Source organism: Podarcis tiliguerta (assembly GCF_965153285.1).
Source record: "Podarcis tiliguerta genome assembly, chromosome: 7".
Classification (NCBI taxonomy): Eukaryota; Metazoa; Chordata; class Lepidosauria; order Squamata; family Lacertidae; genus Podarcis; species Podarcis tiliguerta.
This window is the reverse complement of record NC_139540.1, coordinates 18,179,706-18,202,606: the sequence shown is the minus strand read 5'-3', so window position 1 is coordinate 18,202,606 and position 22,901 is coordinate 18,179,706. Positions and strand designations below refer to the sequence as shown.

The following is a 22,901-nucleotide window of genomic DNA, read 5'->3' as shown; positions in this document are numbered from 1 at the left end:
TTTATTAAGCAAACCTATTCTAGCAATGCAGCCTCAAATTAATATGCCTCAGATTCTCAGGTTTTATTTTATTTCTCTCTCAACAGCTGTCTATTCATTTACAAAAGTAGATAAGAAGCCTAACTAGTAACATAAGAAGAAATTACTGCATGCAATGAAATGAACCCTACTTGACAAAGATTCTCTTTAGTAATGCCACCATCATGTGCTGTTTTTGCAAACATACACTTGCTCTCAAGTTTCTGATAATCAGTGAGGCACTTCAGAAGCACTTCAGCAAGTTACTCTTTTTAAAATCCAAATTCTTCATAAATGTTCAAAATCTGTGTAACAAGAATATGTTTTAATCTACTTTGCAATTTGACTATTTTCTGGCTTTTGTAGCAGGAGAATGGAAGTTTATTCATGCTTGAACTGTCCAACTGTAGTGGATAAGAAGTCTCTCTTTTTATTTCTTTTTAGTGATAAGTACAGTTATACCTGTAATACCGCTTTCTTAATCTGAAAAGAAAAAAACATGATTTTCATTCAATATACCTTGATAGGGAGCACTAAATCCACGATATCGGTGGTTGCTGTCTGTTACAAAATGGAGTCTTAGCCAGTTTTTGTTGCTGATAATTGGGGGTGGTATATTCATTCCAGATAACCTGAGAGAGAAAATAAAAATAAGACAAAAACATTTGATGGGTCAGAAACCTCAGTCATTCACCAAGACCATCACACCTTTCTAAAGGTTTTCTACTCCCTACTTGTGAACATTTAAAACATGCATATTTGTTAAGGGCATTCATTTAGTGTTAGATAGATAAATAAATAATTTATTACGATCGGAGACCACCTTATAAAACACACTTGGGGGTACAATCCCAGAAGGAAAACAAACATGTAAAACAATGTACAACAATAAATTTAAAATTTATAAATGTGAAAAGCATATAGACACTTAAAACTTTCAGATAAGCTGCCGCAGAAAGATTACCCAGAGTCACCCATGGAACCGAGTTTGGGGATTTTCTAAACGAACTAGTTTGGGTCGGGGGATGGTCTGCGCCTACAGATCTGTATACAGAATCTGGCGACCATCTGAGTCGTCTTATGATCTTTGCCTAACAGGAAAAGGTCAAATTTTTGCTTTTCTGGGAGGTCAGCAAGCCTCACCAGCAAAGGATCAATGGTCTCACTATGTGCCTCTTCATAAAAGGGACATCTAAATCATTTAGTGTTATTTATAAATCCACTTTTCATAATGCAGATCACAGGGAAAGCTACAACTAATACATATACATTTTAACACCACCTTCAATAGCCATTTAAAACAATTCATAGCACTGCTGCTTAGAAACTCTTACAGTGAGTGACTAAGTCAAATAAATAAATGAATAAAGCATATGCAAGAATAATAACACAGACACACAACAGCAGCTTAACCTCCTACAAATGTCGGGATAAAATTATGTGCTTTTAATTGGTGCCAGCATTTGAGTAGGTTCAGGGCTACACACATCTCTGAGTGTAGGACATTGAAGAGACAAGGTGCCACAATATGCACTTTTGGCAATGCAGTCACAAGAAGGGGCCTCCCCACTGATCTTACTCATCGGCAGATTGGTAGGGGGAAAGCTGTCCCCTCAGAGATCTTGGCCCCAAACTGTTAAGGCCTTTCTATTGTTATAAAGGGGACGCGGGTGGTGCTGTGGGTTAAAGCCTCAGTGCCTAGGGCTTGCCGATCGAAAGGTCGGCGGTTCGAATCCCCGCGGCGGGGTGCGCTCCCGCTGTTCGGTCCCAGCGCCTGCCAACCTAGCAGTTCGAAAGCACCCCTGGGTGCAAGTAGATAAATAGGGACCGCTTACTAGCAGGAAGGTAAACGACGTTTCCGTGTGCGGCTCTGGCTCGCCAGAGCAGCGATGTCACGCTGGCCACGTGACCCGGAAGTGTCTCCGGACAGCGGTGGCCCTTGGCCTCTTTGAGTGAGATGGGCGCACAACCCTAGAGTCTGTCAAGACTGCCCTGTACGGGCAGGGGTACCTATCGTTATAAAGCTGAATTTCAGCCTAATTGAAACTCGGGGTTGTCTAATGCTTGATCCCAATTGGCAGTCACATTGCCCATAATGAAAATGCACAGCATATCAGGACAAACTTTGCATAGCATATTAAAAACATATCCAAAATATTGTTATGCAAATGCTATAGACAAGGATCATGAAGAACATACGGAGCAAAGGAGTTGCTGTTGTCTATGGATACCAAGCGAAAAAAAATTATTACACATCTCTGAAGTAAATTTTCACTTTTCCTAAATTACCTGTGAGTCAAATTAATTTGGATAGCATTTAATTTTTTTAAGCTTAGATACTTAGAAATTCCTCATTTCATCCATTTTCTTTTCCACGATTCTAGCTCCAGTTCTGCAGAAAGCAGAGATGCTGCAAAGTGGTAGATGTCACCTTACTTAAAATGAATAAAGAGCAACGTCCCAATATTGTGATTGTATTGTTTCATCAGTAGCCTGGAACAGTTGCCATTAAATTCTGTTCATTCAGCTGTGAAACCTGACATATGTGGGTGGTTCTGATTTATGAAGGACTAACTTTTGCCTTTAAAGAGAAGCTACACCCAGAACAAGGTTAAGGCTCATAAGCATCTACCATCCTGCCTTTTAGTTGTGGAAACAGCACCTCTTGGTGGTCAATTTATTAGTTCCAAGAAGCAGACAAGAAAACATATTATTTTAAGGGGAATGGAACATGGGGAATCATCTAAACCTATGTCAGAGGCAGAAAGTCATGGCGGAAGAGCAAAACGTAATGGATTTGAACATGACCTCTCATCCTAATTGCTAAATATTGTTTATTCATGTTCCTGTTGTAATGATACTGCACAGAGACTCTTGAATAAAATAAAAATTGTACAGCATTTTCCACTATTCAATTATTAAATGCATAAGGCCAAGAAAACAAATACTTAATTGAAACGTAAGACCTATATGTCCAGAAAGATCTATTAGGCTACAATTTTATATACATTCAATGGGGAATAAGCCCCATTGAACTCCATAGCACCAAATGTTTATTTAGCATAAGGCCTTCATTTGTACAAAAACAAAACACAGAGAACATGATCAAAACAAAACAGAACATCTCACCTCCCATATTGCTGTGGTACTAACAACAAGTAACACATTGCCAAAGAAGTGAAATGCTATAATTTATTATCTTACTCGATACTGTAACTGAAAGTTAGGGACCCTCTGTTCTCTGACTCCCCTTCCCCTGACTTTCAAGAGTGCTGGCAGTAAACTGCATTGTATTCAGCCCACTCCTTTTTATTAGACAGAACTGCAGCTAGGAATGCAGCTAAGGATCTGGTTTGTCAACAGAAAGACCAGTATGTTTTCTCTGCCCCAAGCCCCTTTGCCCAGCAACCACGTTGCTAAGAATTTCTGTCTTGGGCAACTGCACAGGCTACACTGCAGCAGTATTCCTCCACCTGACTGTCAGTACAGACACCAGTGCTCCTCCAAGAGTATCTTTCTGAACCATCCTACCCTAACTGTAGAAGAAAAGCTATTTGTTCTATATATAACACTTTTTGTTATATATGGTGAGAGGGAGCTCCTAAAATCCAAATAGAAGGCAGGTGTTCTTTGAACACCAATCTCTTCCAACAATTCATGGAAATGCAAGTCCTTAATAAGTTGCCTCACCAAATCCAACATCACATTGAACTCAGTGAGGCTTACTTCCCAGCAGATGAGGTTTGCTTGAAATTCAGTGACAGTCTTCAGCTCAAAGGGACAGATACAGAAAAGATTTAAGCCACAAATTCTCTCGAGGTACCTATTCTCCATCAAAAGATGCAGTGTAAAGATTAAATTACAAATGCATTTTACAGAAAACATCTTTAGCACTTAAATGATGGCTCCCTGCTAATACAAATGGAGAAAAAGGAGCAGCTTCATTTTTTTACACTGCTAATATCTAGTTAAGTCTGCCAATCAAGGCAGTTATTCATTATCACTTTTTAGACATGACAGCTTTGGGCTAAGGTGAAGATTGTTCTAATTAAGCACATGCTGATATCTGCAATTTTCTAATTAAAATCATTGTGTGTGTGTGTGTGTGTGTTTTAAATCTGACTATGATTTCTGTGGGATTATTTTACTGTAAGTAGTTCTGCAAACTGACAGGATTTGCAATGGCTACTGGTGTGAAATCTTTGCTTATTCTAATCGTATAGCTACCCTTTCTTCCCATGTCAATTTCTCTTCCACACAAATTATAAAGCTGTTCGCTATTATCATAATGCAGAGGCAGTCCGTTCTTAGCTGCATGACAAGTGCTCTTTGAAGCATGGCAATGGTTTACATTGTGGGTTCTTAAATAAAATAATACTAAAGGTTATTTATAAATCATATACAACACCAAGGCAGATTCCACCTTATGAGTGAACATGTTTGCCTTACAATGCCAATGCTGGGGTAAAGAGATTTGGTGAGGAGAATCAATGGATGGGAGTGACTGCAGGGGCATACTTAGGAATTTACCAAGTTGGCTGCTGCCAAGCATGCAGGCCCAGGGATACACAAAAACCATGCCTTTCCACTCTGGCTTGGAGTGGCTAGGAGCCAGCCAGCCACCCACAGTGGGTGTATAAAACCCAGAGGGAGTGAGCTGTGCAGTTTGACTAGATAAACTGGTAAACTATTCAGAGAGAGACATATCTAAGGAAGATGAGTGCACCGATCTGCAAAATCCAGGAAGCAGAACACATACAGTGCATTTCATTCAGCTGGTCTCTCTGGTAAGCTTCCAATTTGCATATTTGTCACTAGGTTATTGCATTATCGAGGGATGGTTATCTGTGATCCATCCATCCATCTATCTATCCAGTGCCGGATTTATGTGTAAGCTAAACAAGCTATAGCTTAGGGCCCCACTCTCTTGGGGCGCCCCAAAAAAATTAAAGGGAAAAAAGTGGACGTACATTTCCAAAATCTAAGATAAAAAACATAAAATAAAACCTACCGGTACATACAGCAACACTGTTTTGTGTTGTATAGGCTCCTTTGATGTAAGTAATGGGCCCCACCTGCTAGCCTGCTCCCCATATATTACCATATAGCATATATTCAACACAAAAAAACAGCAACAATTTGTTGTTGACAAAGGACAGCTGGACATATAAAGGGCCCCATTACCTTCAGTAGCTTTAGGGCCTCATCAAACCTAAATCCGGCCCTGTTTGTGATGTAGCATCAACAGCTGATGTAGCACCAAAGACAAAACCTTCATATTGCTTTATATCAGTGTAGCTCAGAAATAAATGCAGTTGACCTTCAGGGTCCCTTCCAACTTTATGATTCTATGATTTCAGCACACATGCTATGCTGCACGGCTTTAATATTGTTGTCATTTGCGGTTCTGCAGAATGGAGGCTCAAATACTTGGGAATTAGCCCTACAGTGGGCTCGAACCCACAACTTTGAGTCTCATGCTCTTACCCACTGAAATGTATCCAACAGTATTACAGTATTGGAGAATGAAAAGTTTATAACTGAAGGGAGAGGTAATCTGCCTTTCAGAAGCAGCCTAGGAAGAAGAATTCCTTGTTGCTTATGTTATTGATGATATGGCTAACTGTAGTTAGACCGTGCTCTAGGCCTCCATTGTGTTTTGTGTTAAAAGAATCAGATAAGTTCAATTAGTAAGTAGCAATGCCAGTTCTTACTTGAAGCCTGAGGACACCTCTGACTCTCTACTACAGAGAGGTGATACATGATAATGTTGCCTACAGTGCTCCGCTGGTAAATGACCAAACCATTTGTGGCTTCCCAGCCAAGAAGTAAGTAAAGTTGCAAGCTATATTTCATGTGAATTATTTCCAGCAGGCGTTGTAAGGTTGAATTCCATTTTACGATCTTCTTTGTTTGTTTTATTGTTCTTTTGCTGTGGCTCGTTTTTATGTATACTGCTTAGAGATGTGAATAATTAAGATGTCTATAAATGTCTTAAATAAGTAAGTATGTAAGTCATTCATATTGCAGAGTAAGGATGTATTTTATGTAATGTCAGGGAGAGAATCCAGTTCTCATACAAGCGTTATGGTCTGCAAGACAAGATGTGAATTGTCTGCATGATATTAAACAAATGCATTCAAAAGGACATTTTTTAGTCCTCTGTGACTACCTTACCTACCAATATTTCTTTATTTAAAATAGCAACAACATTCTGTATCTGATCAAAACCCTAAAATGTATTTTATATAATTGACTTTATGTCTATTCTTTGTATAGCGTACTGTTGTTTTATTGTTATGGCCAATGGCTGACACAAATAAAGATTCATTAAATTCTGTATCTGATGGTTAACTGCCTTTATTTCTTAAAAGAAGTTTTTGGAGTCCTGTGTATGTTATAGCAAAGACCCCAAATCCTATCATGTACATAAAAACACTGAGAATCCCAGACAAATGTTGTGAAAGCACCAACATACACTGTCAACTGTAAACAGCTATTTTGTTTACAATATTGTTATGGGCTGTGAGTGGTGAGCCTTGGGGATTTTCTCAACTAATAGTAATATTGTTGTTGTTCTTGTTTAGTCGTTTAGTCGTGTCCGACTCTTCGTGACCCCATGGACCAGAGCATGCCAGGCACTTCTGTCTTCCACTGCCTCCCGCACTTTGGTCAAACAATAGTAATATTAGTTGAGAACTAATAGTAAACTAAATTAGTTGAGTAACTAATAGTAAAATATCCAGGAGGTATGTATGTTTGTTTGTTTGTGGTGCTGTGGTCTAAACCACTGAGCCTTGGGCTTGCTGATCAGAAGGTCAGCGGTCTGAGTCCCTGAGATGGGGTGAGGTCCCGTTGCTCGGTCCCAGCTCCTGCCAACCTAGCAGTTCGAAAGCACGCAGTGCAAGTAGATAATAGGTACTGCTCCGGCGAGAAGGTAAATGGCATTTCCATGCATTGCTCTGGTTCGCCAGAAGCGGCTTAGTCATGCTGGCCACATGACCTGGAAGCTGTACACCAGCTCCCTCAGCCAGTAAAGCAAGATAAGCACCGCAACCCCAGAGTTGTCTGTGACTGGACCTAATGGTCAGGGGTCCCTTTACCTTTTAAAACTGCTTAAGATGTCAAAAATTGCTAGCAGGGTCTGGAAAGAGATATTCTCTCAGAGCAGTGTTAATTGCTGGTTATCAACTCAACTGTTACATTTATGACAAGGCAAGGAAAGTGAGGGTATGATTCATTCTATTGTCCTCTGCTTGGCCAGGATAAGGGGTCAAACTAGCCTGCAATTTGGGGACAGTCATACAACTGGAGCAGAAAAAGAGACTGAGAAGTTTGCCTTGTTCTAAGTGCAGAATCCCAGGTTGTGGCTCTATCACCCCTCAGATTTAGGGTGGCATAGGTGGTTCCCCTGCACAGGTTGCCAAGATGACAGGGCACACAATTATAATAATAATAATAATAATTGATGCTGCTGGTGGTGATGCAGTCTATATTTATACTGATGCCTACTCAATATTGGGGGGGGGGGAGCATCAAATTTTGTCTTTGCTCAGGCTGCCATATTGCCAAAGTCCACATCTGTCCCCATGGCAAGAAATTTAAGGTAGGAGCAGAATCTGCTGGAGTCTTAGCACAATGAACCCATTCATCCACCTGCATTTATAGCCTTTTATCACATAAAATGGCACAAGTCTCCAGCGATCCTCATTCCAAGGGAGCCCAAGCAATACAATGGTCAATATTCACCAGTAGATTGCAGTGCAATCCTAGACATGTCTACTCAGAAGTCAGTCCTATTGAGTTCAGTGGGGCATGCTCCCAAGTAAAAGTGTTGATGATTACAGCCCTAACATCATTATTGCCAGCAACCATTTCAAGGCAGTGCATTCACTTCTACTGCCAAACTTCCAGCCCCTGCCATTTCATATAGCCTATGCCTGCATGTGCAGTCTGTACATTTTTATTACGGGAACCTACAGCACAGCCGACTGGACAGACAGATATAGAGTGAAGAAAATGCTTCAGACACTGGGTAAGTTTAAAACCTGGTCAAGTATGCAGTGTGCAGAACAGCGTTCAAAACATATTTGTATTCTGTGCTGCGCAGCCAGTTACCTACTGAAATAAATTATGTATGGTTGGTGATCTGATTTATCAGCCTGCCAGTGTAGTTCAGAAGCAATATACCAGAAACAAAAAGAACTGCCACTGTTTTAAATAGGAAAACAGCATTAAAGAATAAACTTCCTCTTCTAATAACTGCAGAACACCACACACAAATGCTGGAGTCAGTCCGTCTTGGGCACACATATAAAAAAGGCCTGCGTGCCGTCTCTGCTCAGTTATTATTCCGAACACATTCTCTCCTCTACTTGCTGGAGCTCAGGCTTCACTTTCATGTCATAAGCATGTGTCTAATAGAGATCAATCTTAGGATGAGTTAATCTCTCTAGAGAAAGTTTTATTTAAATTAAATCAGCATTGAATAGCTTAGATTAAATCCAAAACATCTGATCTGCAAATTAATCTATTTAAATGCACTCTGGGGATCAAAAATAGGCTGGGTGCTTTGTTTGTGTTTCGCTCGTATCTGTCTCTGCTGTAATCTTGGAGTGAACATATATCTGCTTTTAGTTAACTAAATTATCCAATCCACTCAAAAGTTTCATTTGTTGCGGTGAAGTTCAGAGAGCTTTTTATTCAATTATACAGCCATCGGAAGGAGAGAAGAAATGATATGTCTCTCTCCCAGTAGGTTATTTGCTGACCTTATATGCCTTAATTCTAAAGAAAATATATTTTAGCACATCTGTAGTCTAGAATTGCAGTGGAAATAATAGCACAGCTGTGGCACAGGGCCCATTTTTGGAGTTCTCTTTCAAATCATATAGGTCTTCCCTTGACCAAACCACTTTGTTTTTGTGGTTAATGCCTGGGCATATGACCGAGGTCAGGTCACAATGCACCCAGATCTCAGTATGCTTCACAATGGCCCTGTTCAGACATAGCATATCAATGCTTATTAAGCCAAGATAGGAATAAGCATTGTGCTCACACATCCCTATGCCGCCCTTTCCATCCTTCCTTCTCCAGTATTGCAACAGTAGACTTCCTGGCTGAATTTATCATAATTTCTCATTCCATCCGGAGCAGGAAATTCCGGTCCCATAGTTCTGAGTGAACCAGAATCTGAAGTCACAGAATTCATAACTGCTATGGACATGAGAAGGAACTGTGATTTAATCCAGGATTTATTGAATTGTGGCATGGAAAGGATGGTGCGAGGATGGTGAATCTCTCAGCCTAATAATCCAAGACATGTTATCCCAGGCTACATGTTGTTCTTCCTATGTGACAGGTACATGACAAGCTCTCTCATCCATAACCATGCAAACCAGGTTGTTGTTTTTTAAAGGCCTGAAATAGATTGTATGAAAACATTGGTTTTCATTTGTGCTACTTTCAAGAAACTCTACATTGAGTTGCTCCCCCACTAAATAACCATATGCTGTAGAAGGTTATGAGGCATGGCATAAAGGTGCAATTCATGCTGAGCATGATTCTCTGTGAGATCAGAGAGCACCTGGCTCCCATAACTGTGCATTGTAGGGAAGATCAATAGTGGTGGGCAAGCTTGTTTAATCTTCTCATGATGCAGAGGGCCAGTTGACAAGCTTCCAAGGAACCCTAACATTCCACAAAGCACAATTTGAAACCTACACCCTTCAAATAAGAGAGAAGAGCACAAAATATTTGGGCACAGTAATGTATTAGAACAAGCTGTTATCTTAAATGTAATGTAATGTAATAAAGTGAGTGATGTATGGAAGTGAGAGCTGGACCATAAAGAAGGCTGATCGCCGAAGAATTGATGCTTTTGAATTGTGGTGCTGGAGGAGACTCTTGAGAGTCCCATGGACTGCAAGAAGATCAAACCTATCCATTCTGAAGGAAATCAGCCCTGAGTGCTCACTGGAAGGACAGATCCCGAAGCTGAGACTCCAATACTTTGGCCACCTCATGAGAAGAGAAGACTCCCTGGAAAAGACCCTGATGTTGGGAAAGATGGAGGGCACAAGGAGAAGGGGACAACAGAGGACAAGATGGTTGGACAGTGTTCTCGAAGCTACCAGCATGAGTTTGACCAAACTGCGGGAGGCAGTGGAAGACAGGATTGCCTGGCGTGCTCTGGTCCATGGGGTCACGAAGAGTCAGACACGACTAAACAACAACAATGTAATGTAATGTAATGTAATGTAATAATAATTTGTTACTTATACCCCACCCATCTGGCTGGGTTTCCCCAACCGCTCTGGGCGGCTCCCAACAAAATATTAAACAGAATAAAAATTCAAACATTAAAAACTTCCCTAAACAGGTCTGCCTTCAGGTGTCTTCTACAAGTCAGATAGTTGTTTATTTCCTTGACATCTGGTGGATGGGCGTTCCACAGGGTGGATGCCACTACTGAGAAGGCCCTCTGCCTGGTTCCCTGCAACCTCACTTCTCGCAGTGAGGGAACCGCCAGAAGGCCCTTGGTGCTGGACCTCAGTGTCTATCTTACTGTAATGTTAATATTGAAATGGAAAAGAATTTTGTGTGGAAGGTTTTGGATCAACTCACTTCCTTGGCAAGTTTGCCACAGGAAGAGCCCAAACATCTTCTTGTATTTATTAAGATTTCAAAGTTTCTCTGTTTTAACAACATGATGTGGTTCTCTTAGGTTAGAATTATAAGAGAGAAATGCATATTTTAAAACTTCGTAGTCATTAAAAAGTTTTCCCCTCTAATCTGAGTCCCAGATATGTAGGAGGGTTGGAATAAAAAAAGGAAAGACAAATAAATAATGCAGCTTTTCCAGTGCTGTGTGACAAAGATTTGTGGTTTTGGGTGCTTTTAACAAGGAGGAGAAACAATATAAAATAATAGAAAGGAGCCATTAAAAAAACAAAACAAAGCACATTCCTATCAAGATTGCACAAGCAATGAGCATGGTGTAAAAGAAAAAGGGAAAGTTTCCATTATAAGAAGCAAACTTATCGATAGGTAATTGAGGATCTCTCCGTATTTTATAAATACTGCATGTACATTATGCTTATGCTCTTGGAGTCAGATATGTCAGGGCAGAGCCAAAATTTAATTCATGTAGACTGCACTCACTCTGAGCTAGTTTGAATCATCTTGCTAAGCTGTAAATGTAGCAAAACAGCATCTACCTGCTCAATGAACATGCCTATAACACACCCAGGAAAACTAGCAACCCATGGGTGCACATTATCTTTGCATAAGGCCTATAAACATATCATCTAATACATCACATGATCAAACCATTAACTACCGTATTTTTCTGTCTATAAGACGCCCCCATGTATAAGATGCTTCCTATTTTGGAGGACTCAGATTTAAGAAAATGGGGGGAGCTGTATCCGTGTATAAGATGCCCCCTAATTTTTGACATTCTTTTAAAGGAAAAAAAACCTAGTCTTATACACGGAAAAATACAGTATATGTGGGATATGAATTGTGTGGTTCAAGACCACACACTGTTTCCTGAAAAAACAGCTGGTTCCTGGAGGGGCTTTCTGGCTGGCTAAGCTCTTTGAGGTCTGGGACTGCTCCCCTCTCTATACAGGTCTGGAAGAAACAGATGAGATATATATGTTCAATGTGTTATAGGTAGGGCTGCCTCTGAAGACAGTTCAGAAACTTCAACTGGTACAGAATTTGGTGACCAGGGACTCAGCTAGATTGGTAAAGCAAAAGCATTTTATAAGTGATATGACACTGTGACGCCAGATGGTGCTGTGGAGTTCCATTTTTGCCAATACGATTTCTCATTATAAAGGTTACAATGCATTTTTTTCTGAAGCGCTTCTTCGATGCGTCTAGATCCAGCCCACGTTGCTCACTGGAGCAGGATGCTTTGAGCATATTACACCAATCCTAGCACAACTGCACTGGCTGCCAATTAGTTTCTGGGCCAAATTCAGAGTGCTGGCTTTGACCTTTAAAATGCCTTAAATAGTTTAGGACTGCAATACCCCAAGGACCGTCTCTCCCCATAAGAACTGACCCAGATCCTGCAATCACCATCTGAGGCCATTCTTTGTGTGCCTCCTCCACTGCCACTATGTGTTCTTGTAGTTATTCTGCTGTTTCGATATTTTAGTACAGGCATAGGCAAACTCAGCCCTCCAGATGTTTTGGGACTACAATTCCCACCATCCCTGCCCACTCGTCTTGTTGGCTAGGGATCATGGGAGTTGTAGTCCCAAAATATCTGGAGGACCGAGTTTGCCTATGCCTGTTTTAGTACCAAACTATCTGCATTACAGTTCATCGATTGCACCAACCTCTCTCCCTTCCAATGAGTTGCATCCAAATTTAGTCACACTCAAAGTAGACTCATTGAAATGAATGCACATGCCTAAGGGGCCAATCCTATGTCAAGTTCTGCTGGGGTGAGGAACTCAGGATGGATCTCAAGCTGAGCAGGGAGGTTCATGGCTCAGCAGCGCTCAGTTAGCCAAAGATATGCCGGCATAATTTGCTGAGCCAAAGGGGCTTAGCAGAGGTCGGTGTAAGGTCCCCCAAAGGCACTGTGAGGAGGCTGGGACTGGGCAGGGAGTACTTAAGCTGGGTCCTAACTATGTTCAGCTCAGTCACATGACCTGGCGAAAAGTTTAGCATACGTCAACCTCTATTTTCAAGGCTTGTTTTCCCTCTGACAGGTTGGGGGTGGCTCAGCTAAAAGTAGCCTTGCTGTGGAATGTGGAGTGGATCTGGTATAAATTTACACCAGCTTGGTTTACAGCAGTTTCTTGTATATAGGATTGTTGCGTGTGAAGACCCCCAAGACCTCCCAAAGAAAGACACAATTGACATCAATATTAGTTTAAGGTTATTGGCATAATTTTGGTCACAACTTTATTGATTACAGAATGTGAGTGGTTTGCTTAGGCATTGGTTCGACTAGCTGCACCTACACCTCCGGCAGAGCAGCACTGACAACCGGCAGAAGTCAATAAGGGTAAACATACTGGGGGAGCATTGGTCCTACTATAGACGCAACCTTACTCCAAAATGCTCCCAGGTGCTCTGGCATGGCCTAACCCCTGGAAGGGGATTGGACAAAAGCATGGCGAGCACCTGGATTCCTTTAACTGAATACTCTTTCATGCATTGGAGGGGCAGGTGTGGCAACCTCCCCTCACCACACCTTGAACCATTCCCTAACCACCAAACCTTACAAAGTTGTGATGATTTGCTACACAGCAGGCAAACCCCAAGTGGCACCAGTCAATCATCCAAATGGGAAATTTCCTACCGGGCCCCTGCCCCAAAAGCAGATGACCCACGACAGCATGGCAAGGTCATGGCAAGACCCTAAATATAGGGAGGGTGGGCGGGTGATCCGGTGCACAAGGCGCTAAGAGGATGCTCGACGCAATGTGCAGTGGTATAAATAGGTCCCCTGGCTGCAAATTCTCTCAACCCCATTGGCCAGAATTGCCCCAGCAACCGAAGGACCCAATCAGGTTGTTGTGGCTATCCAAACGCTCCCACCCACACAAACGGGTGAGATCTCACCGCAACACGTGCCCTCTGTGATGAGGACACAATTTATTTAACACAGGGGCATTAATTTCATTTGGGTCTACCTTGAATATAATTTAATTGGATGCAACTCTACATGTTGGTTACTGTAGACTCACAGCTTCTACGGCGGTTACATTCCGAGGGTTTGTGCATATCTCACAAATCACAAATAAACAGGACAACCCCAGAACCACCTGCACACATCAAACCGGCCTTGCTGCTTCTCCCACAAGGTAGAGAGCTTTTAAACTCTCTGCCTAGCTTACTGGGTTCTGGGAGGCTCCCACAAGAAGTTGGATGGCCCTGCAAAGACCTTGTGAAGGCCTCTAGAGCCCAAGCGAGACCTTCCCAGGGTCCAGTAAGGAAGGCAGAGAGCTTAAAAGCTCCACGCCAGGAAAATCTGGCACATAAGGAGCTTTTAAGCTCTCCACCTTGCATGAGTTTAATTTGTGTGATGTAAACTGGCCAGTTGCCAAGTGCGTAGAGCTGTGATTGTACAAGCACGCAACCTGCTAGTCTGCTGTATTATATTTACTGTATTTATAGCAGTTTTCTGGGTGACTCCCAAAGATAAAATGATAGAATACAATATTTAACATATCATTAACACAACTGGAGCATTAAAAATCCCCAGAAGAGAGAGTCCTAAAACCAAAATGCCAAAATACCTAACAACAAAAAGAACAAAAAGAAGGCACCAGATGAACTTTTCTAGGGAGGCTGTTCCAAAGCAGAGTTCCATCACTAGAAAGCTCTGACTCTAGTAGTCACACACATCATTTCATCAAACATACCCCTCAAAAATGAACTTCCTCTTATATATATATTTTCAGGGGAAGGGCAAAAGAGGGAACATGTTCATACAGACCATAGTGATAGTTTTGTTTGCTGAGAAAGATAAGGAAACTAAACTGAAAACTGTAGCTTTCTCTAGCAGGATTTTCACATGCTAATCAGGGTTTCTGCAAGTATCAGAAACAGAACCAAAGAACACAAACTAGAGATCAATGGTAAGTGCAATCTAAATTCCCCACCTCTGGGACTCTGGAGTATCATACCCATTGCCACACCTACTCATGGCTGCAGCGGGGGGGGGGGGGAGGAAGTTTTGGCCTAATTCCATTGAATGGCAGCTGTGGGACCGGATCAGGATACAGTGAATAAACCAGCAGTAGGTGGTTCCTGCCCAGTTAAACACTCAGAGGGTTGAAGTGGGATGTTTTTGCCCACAAAGTGAAATTCCACTTCACCAATGGCAGACAGCAGGAGAACAACTCTGCCGACAGAGCTAAGTGAAGGGAGAGACCACTGCTCAGCACAAACACAGCATAAGGGGAATTTAGATTGCCCTGTAAAATGTGCCTTTGTATATTTGTATTTTATGACTCTCATATTCATGTTATATAGAAAAGCATATTTTGATAGGAAATATATCTGGCGATTGCAGTGCACGGCCTGGAACATATACAATTTCAGTTCCACTGATGTCGCATCAAAATTATTCACCCCTATGTCTAATTAGAAAAATCCTTATAAGGATACAGAATTTCCTATGGCATATAATCTATTCTCTCTATCCCTATTTAAATACAGCAGACCAAATCAAAAGAGTAGCATCCTCCAAAGAAGAAGAAGGAAGGAAGGAAGGAAGGAAGAAAGAAAGAAAGAAAGAAAGAAAGAAAGAAAGAAAGAAAGAAAGGGGGAAATGGGGAATTTTTATTATGCCTGAAAATGTCATTTGTTCTCCCTTCATTTTGTTTGGGGCTTAATCTACACTGTTATTTCAAATGACTATCTGAATATTCAGATACAAGAATGCTTTCCAAATTACCATCAGAAAAAGATAAGGACTGAAGAAGGTCGCATTAAAACTGGGATAAATCACTACTATTGTGTGCAAGTTTGCTTTCCTCTGCAGTATAGCTGTTTAAGAAACACAAATTCAAGTACCCTGGAGCATGAATAGATCTTTGGCTTTGGCCTTGTATTGTTCTGTAATCTATATTTTTTGTTTTATAAAAGGTTGTTACGCAGCTAGAGTCTTTAACAACTGAAAGATTGTAAGTCCAATAAATAATGTATTAAACATTTTGTTTTTGTTTTAGTTGACTCAGCAGGATGGTTTTCCAGGTAAATCATATGCAAAAGCGTTGAATTAGAAGGACAGGTATTCTTGATTTTTAGTTTCTGCAGGGCAATGTACTGTTAGAGCACAGGGACATAGCTCGTCATCAAATAATGTATCACCATCTATTCAATGCCTTTCTGAATAAATATGATTGCACATGTAAAGATGCAACTCATCCCATTTCCATGGGATTCAGAAATTATTTATGCCTTGCTTCAAATGAAATAAACTGTAGCTTTCAAGAAGTACAACTGGTGTAACTGTGTGTTTCGGAGATGGTAAATCCTGTGAAAATCTACATTAACATTTTTTTCTTTTTAAGAAACAGAAAGGGCTTCTCGGGGCCAAAGTAGATATGATGCTAAACACATCAATGAAAGTTCTGCGTATATTTTTATTTATTTATTCTAAAATGGTTTGGGTATCTCTGTTATCCCCTCCTCAGTTTCTGCACATTTCCACATCATTTTGCCTTTTTTAAAAAAAGTCCTCATTAAAATTTGTCAGCATTTTACTGCACATTTCTCCTAATATATTCATTTACCGTATTTTTCGCCCTATAGGACGCACTTTTTCCCCTCCAAAAATGAAGGGGAAATCTGGGTGCGTCCTATGGGGCGAATGCAGGCTTCGCGGACCTCTCCGCTAGCAGCGGGAACGCTCCCGCTGCTGGCGGAGAGGTGCCTGCATGCGGAAGCCTGCGCGCGCTGAGCTCAGCGCGCCCAGGCTTCGCGGACCTCTCCACTAGCAGCGGGAGCGCTCCCGCCGCTGGCGGAGAGGTGCCTGCATGCCGAAGCCTGCGCGCGCTGAGCTCAGCGCGCCCAGGCTTCGCGGACCTCTCCGCTAGCAGCGGGAGCGCTCCCGCCGCTGGCGGAGAGGTGCCTGCATGCCGAAGCCTGCGCGCGCTGAGCTCAGCGCGCCCAGGCTTCGCGGACCTCTCCGCTAGCAGCGAGAGCGCTCCCGCCGCTGGCGGAGAGGTGCCTGCATGCCGAAGCCTGCGCGCGCTGAGCTCAGCGCGCCCAGGCTTCGCGGACCTCTCCGCTAGCAGCGGGAGCGCTCCCGCTGCTGGCGGAGAGGTGCCTGCATGCCGAAGCCTGCGCGCGCTGAGCTCAGCGCGCCCAGGCTTCGCGGACCTCTCCGCTAGCAGCGGGAACGCTCCCGCTGCTGGCGGAGAGGTGCCTGCATGCCGAAGCCTGCGCGCGCTGAGCTCAGCGCGCCCAGGCTTCGCGGACCTCTCCGCTAGCAGCGGGAGCGCTCCCGCTGCTGGCGGAGAGGTGCCTGCATGCCGAAGCCTGCGCGCGCTGAGCTCAGCGCGCCCAGGCTTCGCGGACCTCTCCGCTAGCAGCGGGAGCCAGCACTGGGCTCCCACGGCTTGCAGAGAGCTGCCTGTTTGGGGGCTGGGGTCGGGGGAAGCTCGGGCTTCCCCAACCCCGCGCCTGGGGGGGAAATAATTTTTTTCCTTTATTTCCCCCCCAAAAAACTAGGTGCGCCTTATGGGACGGTGCGTCCTATAGGGCGAAAAATACGGTATATATGCATATGGTACGCAACTGTCCTTAATGGATTTTTGTGTTATATTCGCCAATATATTCACCCTTGATATGGCACATATTTCCATACATTTTTTGTTGCATCACAAAATATGAAGAAATACAAATTTCAAAGGATAGTTGTTTTCTTGTTGCCCAGCAGGGTTGCCTTTCTTAGAAAGAAACTCCCGGCACTTCAGATAAACTTAAACAGCAACAGCAGAGCAAAGCAAGCCATGCTGACTCCTAAGCCTTTAAGTTGACAATGACTTCCTCGTTCTACTCACATCTATAGGAAGTTTCTTCAACAGATTCTTCCTCTAGACCTATGAACTATATACATACAGGTCTTGCTTTCTGAACGCTCACTATGTGAAAATTCACATAGTACCCAAAAGTTACTATACACACCGCAGATTCAGTTATCCAAACAGAGAGCATATTTTACTTCCTTGTTTGTCTTTTGCTGGTTGGCTGAGGAACTGTAGTGATCTGTACTTTAGTAAGGTTTCCCTGGGGTTTCTTTTTGCTTGGTGGGTGGGTCAAAATTCTGTGGAACGCATTTGAAATTTCCCTATGGGACTCAATGGAAATTGCCAGCTTGTTATTTGTATGCTCGCCTAACAAACCATTTCCAGGGAACAGAAAGTATGTATACATAGTTACATTTTTGTTTGCATATTGTTCTGGGAACTGTGAATTAGGTACATTTTGAACCAAATTTTCCCTCTATCCCTCAGAGGGAGAGATCAGGATCTGGTCTGTGACATGTGGGCTAGCCCTTTCCTACCCTGCAACATGTATCAATATGTGTGAAACCAGGTATGAAGGTTAGGACAGCAGTCAGGGAGAGAAACTTAAGTGACAGAGAGGGAAGCCAGGTTAAGGGAACATCTCCCAGAAAGAGACTCAACACAAAATGGAGAGAGAGAGAGAGAGAGAGAGAGAGAGAGAGCACAGAAGGGAGTTGAAAGAATGCTTGTTTAAATCAAGTTAGTTGTTTTCATAGAATTGTAGAGTTGGAAGGAACCATGAGGATCTAGTCCAACTGCCCCTACTTGATTCTTAATGATAATTAACACCACTTGAAACACCACAGTAATCAGAGCCAGACCAATACATTTCAGCACCTGAAGTGGACCTCAAAATGGCCTCTCTCTGCACCAGGGAAGAAGGGGATCAGGGTAGATATACATCAGGAACAAGGTGGGGATATGGGGAGAAAGAAAGATCAACATTTGGATCTGTTGCCCCAGGTGGAGCCTGACTTGGTCACCTCGCCTCTCCTCATAGGCAGGCCACCGCTTACAGTAGTAATTAAAATCTCAAGTCACTCAAAACTACTACTAGCCTGAGCAGGCAAACTCTCATTGGTGCCATGCCTAGCCAATTCATAAGATTTATACTGCCAGATAATTGCAAAGGCCAATGTTACACACTCCTATCCCCTTCTGTGCCCGAAGGTGGCCCTGAGATGTGAGTTCATATTTTCTAGAAAGGAATGCACAGGCTAAATCTGAGCCTTAGTCCATAAGGTTCCAAGTTCAATTACTGAAGTTTCTGTGGGCAGTTACATATAGGTTTGTCAAATTTTAATGCAATATTGTAATTATGTAGGTTCTAAACAGACTCCATCTTATGGAGGGCATAGAGCTTAAATCTAAATATCTTTCCCCATACATTCATGCAGTAGATGTTCATGTGTGTATCCAGACAATGGAAACAAAAGAACTGAAAGTGCACTGCTTATTCCCCGTCAATCATTCCATGCCCCCAAAGCCATCCATAAAACATTAGCTTTTCTTGACCAAATTACATCCTTTTCAGTTATTCGTTTGACATATTGACAGTAAAATGAATCAGAACAAGCACTAGGCTTTCATGTTTAAAGTTATGCTACAATAAGAGTGTGTTTTTCAGTTGAAACCTAGCACATTCCTTTCAATTAACCAAATTTATGATGCATTAGATTTCCAGGAGAAATCCAAATGATGGGAGAGGGGGCAGGAAAAAAAAACAGAGCAAAATAAGCTTTGTGCTTAGCGCATCCTTTGTTGCCAGCAGCTTCCATTTTCCTTTCTATATTCAAATCCCACATTATGCTCAATAATTTACATAACAAGGAGAAACAAACAGGTTGCTTGCCAGCCACAGGTATGCACAGGTCCTGTCCTCTGAGATAATGTACACGATGTGCTTTGAACATGTTCAATGCACCATATAAATGAGAAGAAGTATAACAACATCAACAACAACCCGACCAGCATATGTTCACTGCAGGAAAGAGCCAACTAATCCCAGCTTCTCCCAATGCATGCCAAATCAGCATGCCATCGCATGACACTCTGCCTGTACCAAAAGCTGCGGGCAGTAACACAACAGCTGTTGGCAGTTGACACAGATTGGCTTATTCCTACAGCTGCTGTGTATTCAAGTGCTTATGAGGATAGTCCCTAATTCTCAGGACAAATATTGTAACATGGGAAGGTTTATATATGCACCAACTCGTGGAAGAACTCACGGCTAACTCATGAACTGTAACAGGTAACCATAGAAGTCTCACTTCAAATGGCTGACTCCGAGGGAATAAATACACCTTTTTCTGGCAAGGAGGGCATGCAGAAGAACCATGTCTTCATGGCATAGGCTTTGCGGTGAAGACCTCTTTTCTGTCTGCGATAGAACCACTGATTGAGAGCTCAGAATGCTTGCTTTCCCCCACCTCTCAATCACCTCTAGGCCAATGTATTGATACAATGCCCAGGACTGGTATGAGGGCCAGACCACAATGGCGGCTTCACCTGTTGATATATCGCAAGTGAAACCACTTAGGGAGAAACAAACTGCAGCCGGACACTGGTGGCAGAGGGACTCGGGAGCAGTGGAAGTTTAAGTGACAATATACCGCCAGGTGAAACTGCCACCAGGCTCTATGATACAACTGAGGGAGGAACAAGCTACATTGGCCAGGGCTTGTTCCTTCCTCAGCTGCCTGCGCAGGCAGATGGCTCATTTAAACTTCTCTGTTGAGGGGCATGCGGCTGGCTGCCCCTCAGAGAAGTCCAACAGAGCCCCTGCCTCTGGATCTTTCTTATTATTTTGGTGCTAGCTTCTTTAAGGGCCCTTTTGACTGAAAAGCAGGATTGAAAGTATCTCAAATAAAACCTTTCCCTGGTGAGGGTTTTGTCAAAATAAGATGATGGAAGGATTGGAACTTAGCAAGGGCAACAACAGGGCTCTGGTTTGTGTGCTTGTTGACTTGTTGACCAGTCCTTCAACGTTGCCAAAGCTATTAGGCAGCCTATTGTGTATTAAGTCAAGGCCACATACAATACCTTGCAAGATGACGCTGCCAATTTAAGATAATCCAGACCTCACACACTTAGCATAATCCATATAATCATCCTGCAAGCTTTGTGCAAACTAATCATGAGGAATATACCAGAAGGAGCATCCTCACCCTTGTCATTCAGCCTGGACATTGAGATCCGGCTCTCAGGGCCTTCTGGTGGTTCTCTCATTGAGAGAAGTGAGGTTACAGGGAACCAGAAAGAGGGCCTCCTTGATAGTGACACCCACCCTGTGGAACGCCCTCCCATCGTCTATCTGACTTTTAGAATGCATTTAAAGGCAGCCCTATACAGGGAGGTTGAGGTTTTTGTGTTAATACTTTATTAGAAGCCACTCAGAGTGGCAAGGGCAACACAGTCAGATGGGCGGCAAACAACAACGATAAATCCTCAATACACACAGGCATTCTGGAAGTGACCTTTGTAAGCAAAGGTCCTCTGGACAAGGTTGACTAGTTGGATCCTATTGATGTCTGCTTATCTTCCTCTTTCTGCAACTGCTAAACACCTGACAGCTGGCAAGTTACAATTGACTTCCAGGATCAAAGGTCTTACAGGCTTGCTCTACTAAAGTATTTAAATTGGGGAAGGAATAAGCTAACATCTGTAAAAAATTGTGTCTAATTGCAATTTTGGCTTATTAGTGAGCTTCATAATTTGATGATTAACTTAATCTAAAATGTGGAACAAAGGATGGCTCTTTCTAGGTAGGAAGGGTATAGAAAAAAGAAAATAGCACTACCATTTCCAGGATACCATTGCTGTTTTCTAAAGTTAACATTTTGGTGAGCATAAGCAACCAGACAGTCAGGAGGAAGCTGCCTCCAGCTTTTTATGACCCAGTTTATGAAGAAATTGAAGTCAGAGCTATAGAAATAACTCAAGCAAGAGATCCTTTTTAAAACCCACTGGTTGATGCTATTTTATTTTATTTTATTTTATTTATTTATTATTTATTATTTATTTATTTGCTGAGCTGTTAGCTTGGAAGTTGAATTCACCATTCATACTCATTGCTACACCTTTTTTCTTTGTACTTGCTAACTTGTTTGTAGTAGAAATTAACCTAGCAGCCTCATTCCAGTTTGTACTTTCTAAAAAAAAAAGCGGGGATTTCAGAAGCTTAAGGGACTTTTTTTTCTACATCCCATACAATGTAAAATCTGAAGCAGTGATTCACTGTAGTAAGAACTGTGTGCTCTAAAAGGCACCTGGAATTTCTACACTCCCAGATACTGCACTTAGAAGTTACAACTACTCTCCATCTCTCCAGAAGATGCCTCCACAATCTGTACTTTGCAAATGGTGCACCTTCAAAAATGAAACAACACAGTGTAGATGTTTCACCCCAAATGCTCTATATACTTAAGTAGATTAAACTATATATCACTGGGGATTCTCCAAAAGGTATACCTGTGACTTGAAGGGTCAAAACATCCAGCTCTCCACGGTGACATCACCTGTTTGCCCAGAGATTCTGTGTCAAAATCACTGAGCCACTTGGGTTTGCCAATTGGAAGGGTAGCAGTTCGAATCCACGCAATGAGGGGAGCTCCTGTTGCTCTGTCCCAGCTTCTGCCAACTCAGCAGTTCAAAAGCATACCAGCACAAGTATATAAATAGGTACTGCTGTGGCAGGAAGGTAAACAGCGTTTCTGTGCGCTCTGGCACTTGTCACAGTGTCCCATCGCGCCAGAAGCGGTTTAGTCCTGCTGGCCACATGACCCAGAAAGCTGTCTGCAGACAAACACTGGCTCTCTCAGCCTGAAGCGAGATGAGTGCCGCAACCCCATAGTCACCCTTGACTGGACTTAACAATCCAGGGGTCCTTTACCTTTTTACCTTTACCTGTGTCAAAACTTTTTTAATTTTAATTTTATTTATTTAATCTGTATGCTGCCTAAACCCCAATTGAAATGGATCTAGAAAATCAGTTTCCTCTAAGAGTGCCTGGATCCGGCCTGCAACCACCCATACAACCTTGCTCAAGAAGGGGAGATTGGACACTGGCCAGTAGTTGCTTAGATTTTCGAATTCAGGTAGGGTTTCTTGAGGAGTGGTTTTACGACTGCCTCCTTCAAGCAGGAAGGGACCACCTCTGCTCACGGGGAAGCATTAATTACCGTATTTTTCGCTCTATAAGACGCACCAGACCACAAGACGCACCTAGTTTTTGGAGAAGGAAAACAAGAAAAAAAATATTCTGAATCTCAGAAGCCAGAACAGCAAGAGGGATCACTGCGCAGTGAAAGCAGCAAACCCCCTTGCTGTTCT

The 22,901-nt window shown here is 42.6% G+C and overlaps 1 protein-coding gene across 4 annotated transcripts in view; it reads right to left on the bottom strand.

The window, feature by feature from the left end:
• The window catches only part of CSMD3 (CUB and Sushi multiple domains 3), a 568,382-nt gene that overhangs the window by 335,963 nt on the left and 209,518 nt on the right, over positions 1–22,901 (bottom strand). For all 4 annotated transcript variants that reach the window (XR_014513736.1, XM_083450329.1, XM_083450330.1 and 1 more), the window contains exon 6: positions 538–650. Coding sequence is in view for 3 of the 4 variants with exons in the window: in XM_083450329.1 (XP_083306455.1) it covers positions 538–650 (113 nt within the window). In the remaining variant the exon portion in view is untranslated. The remainder of the gene's footprint in view (positions 1–537; positions 651–22,901) is intronic.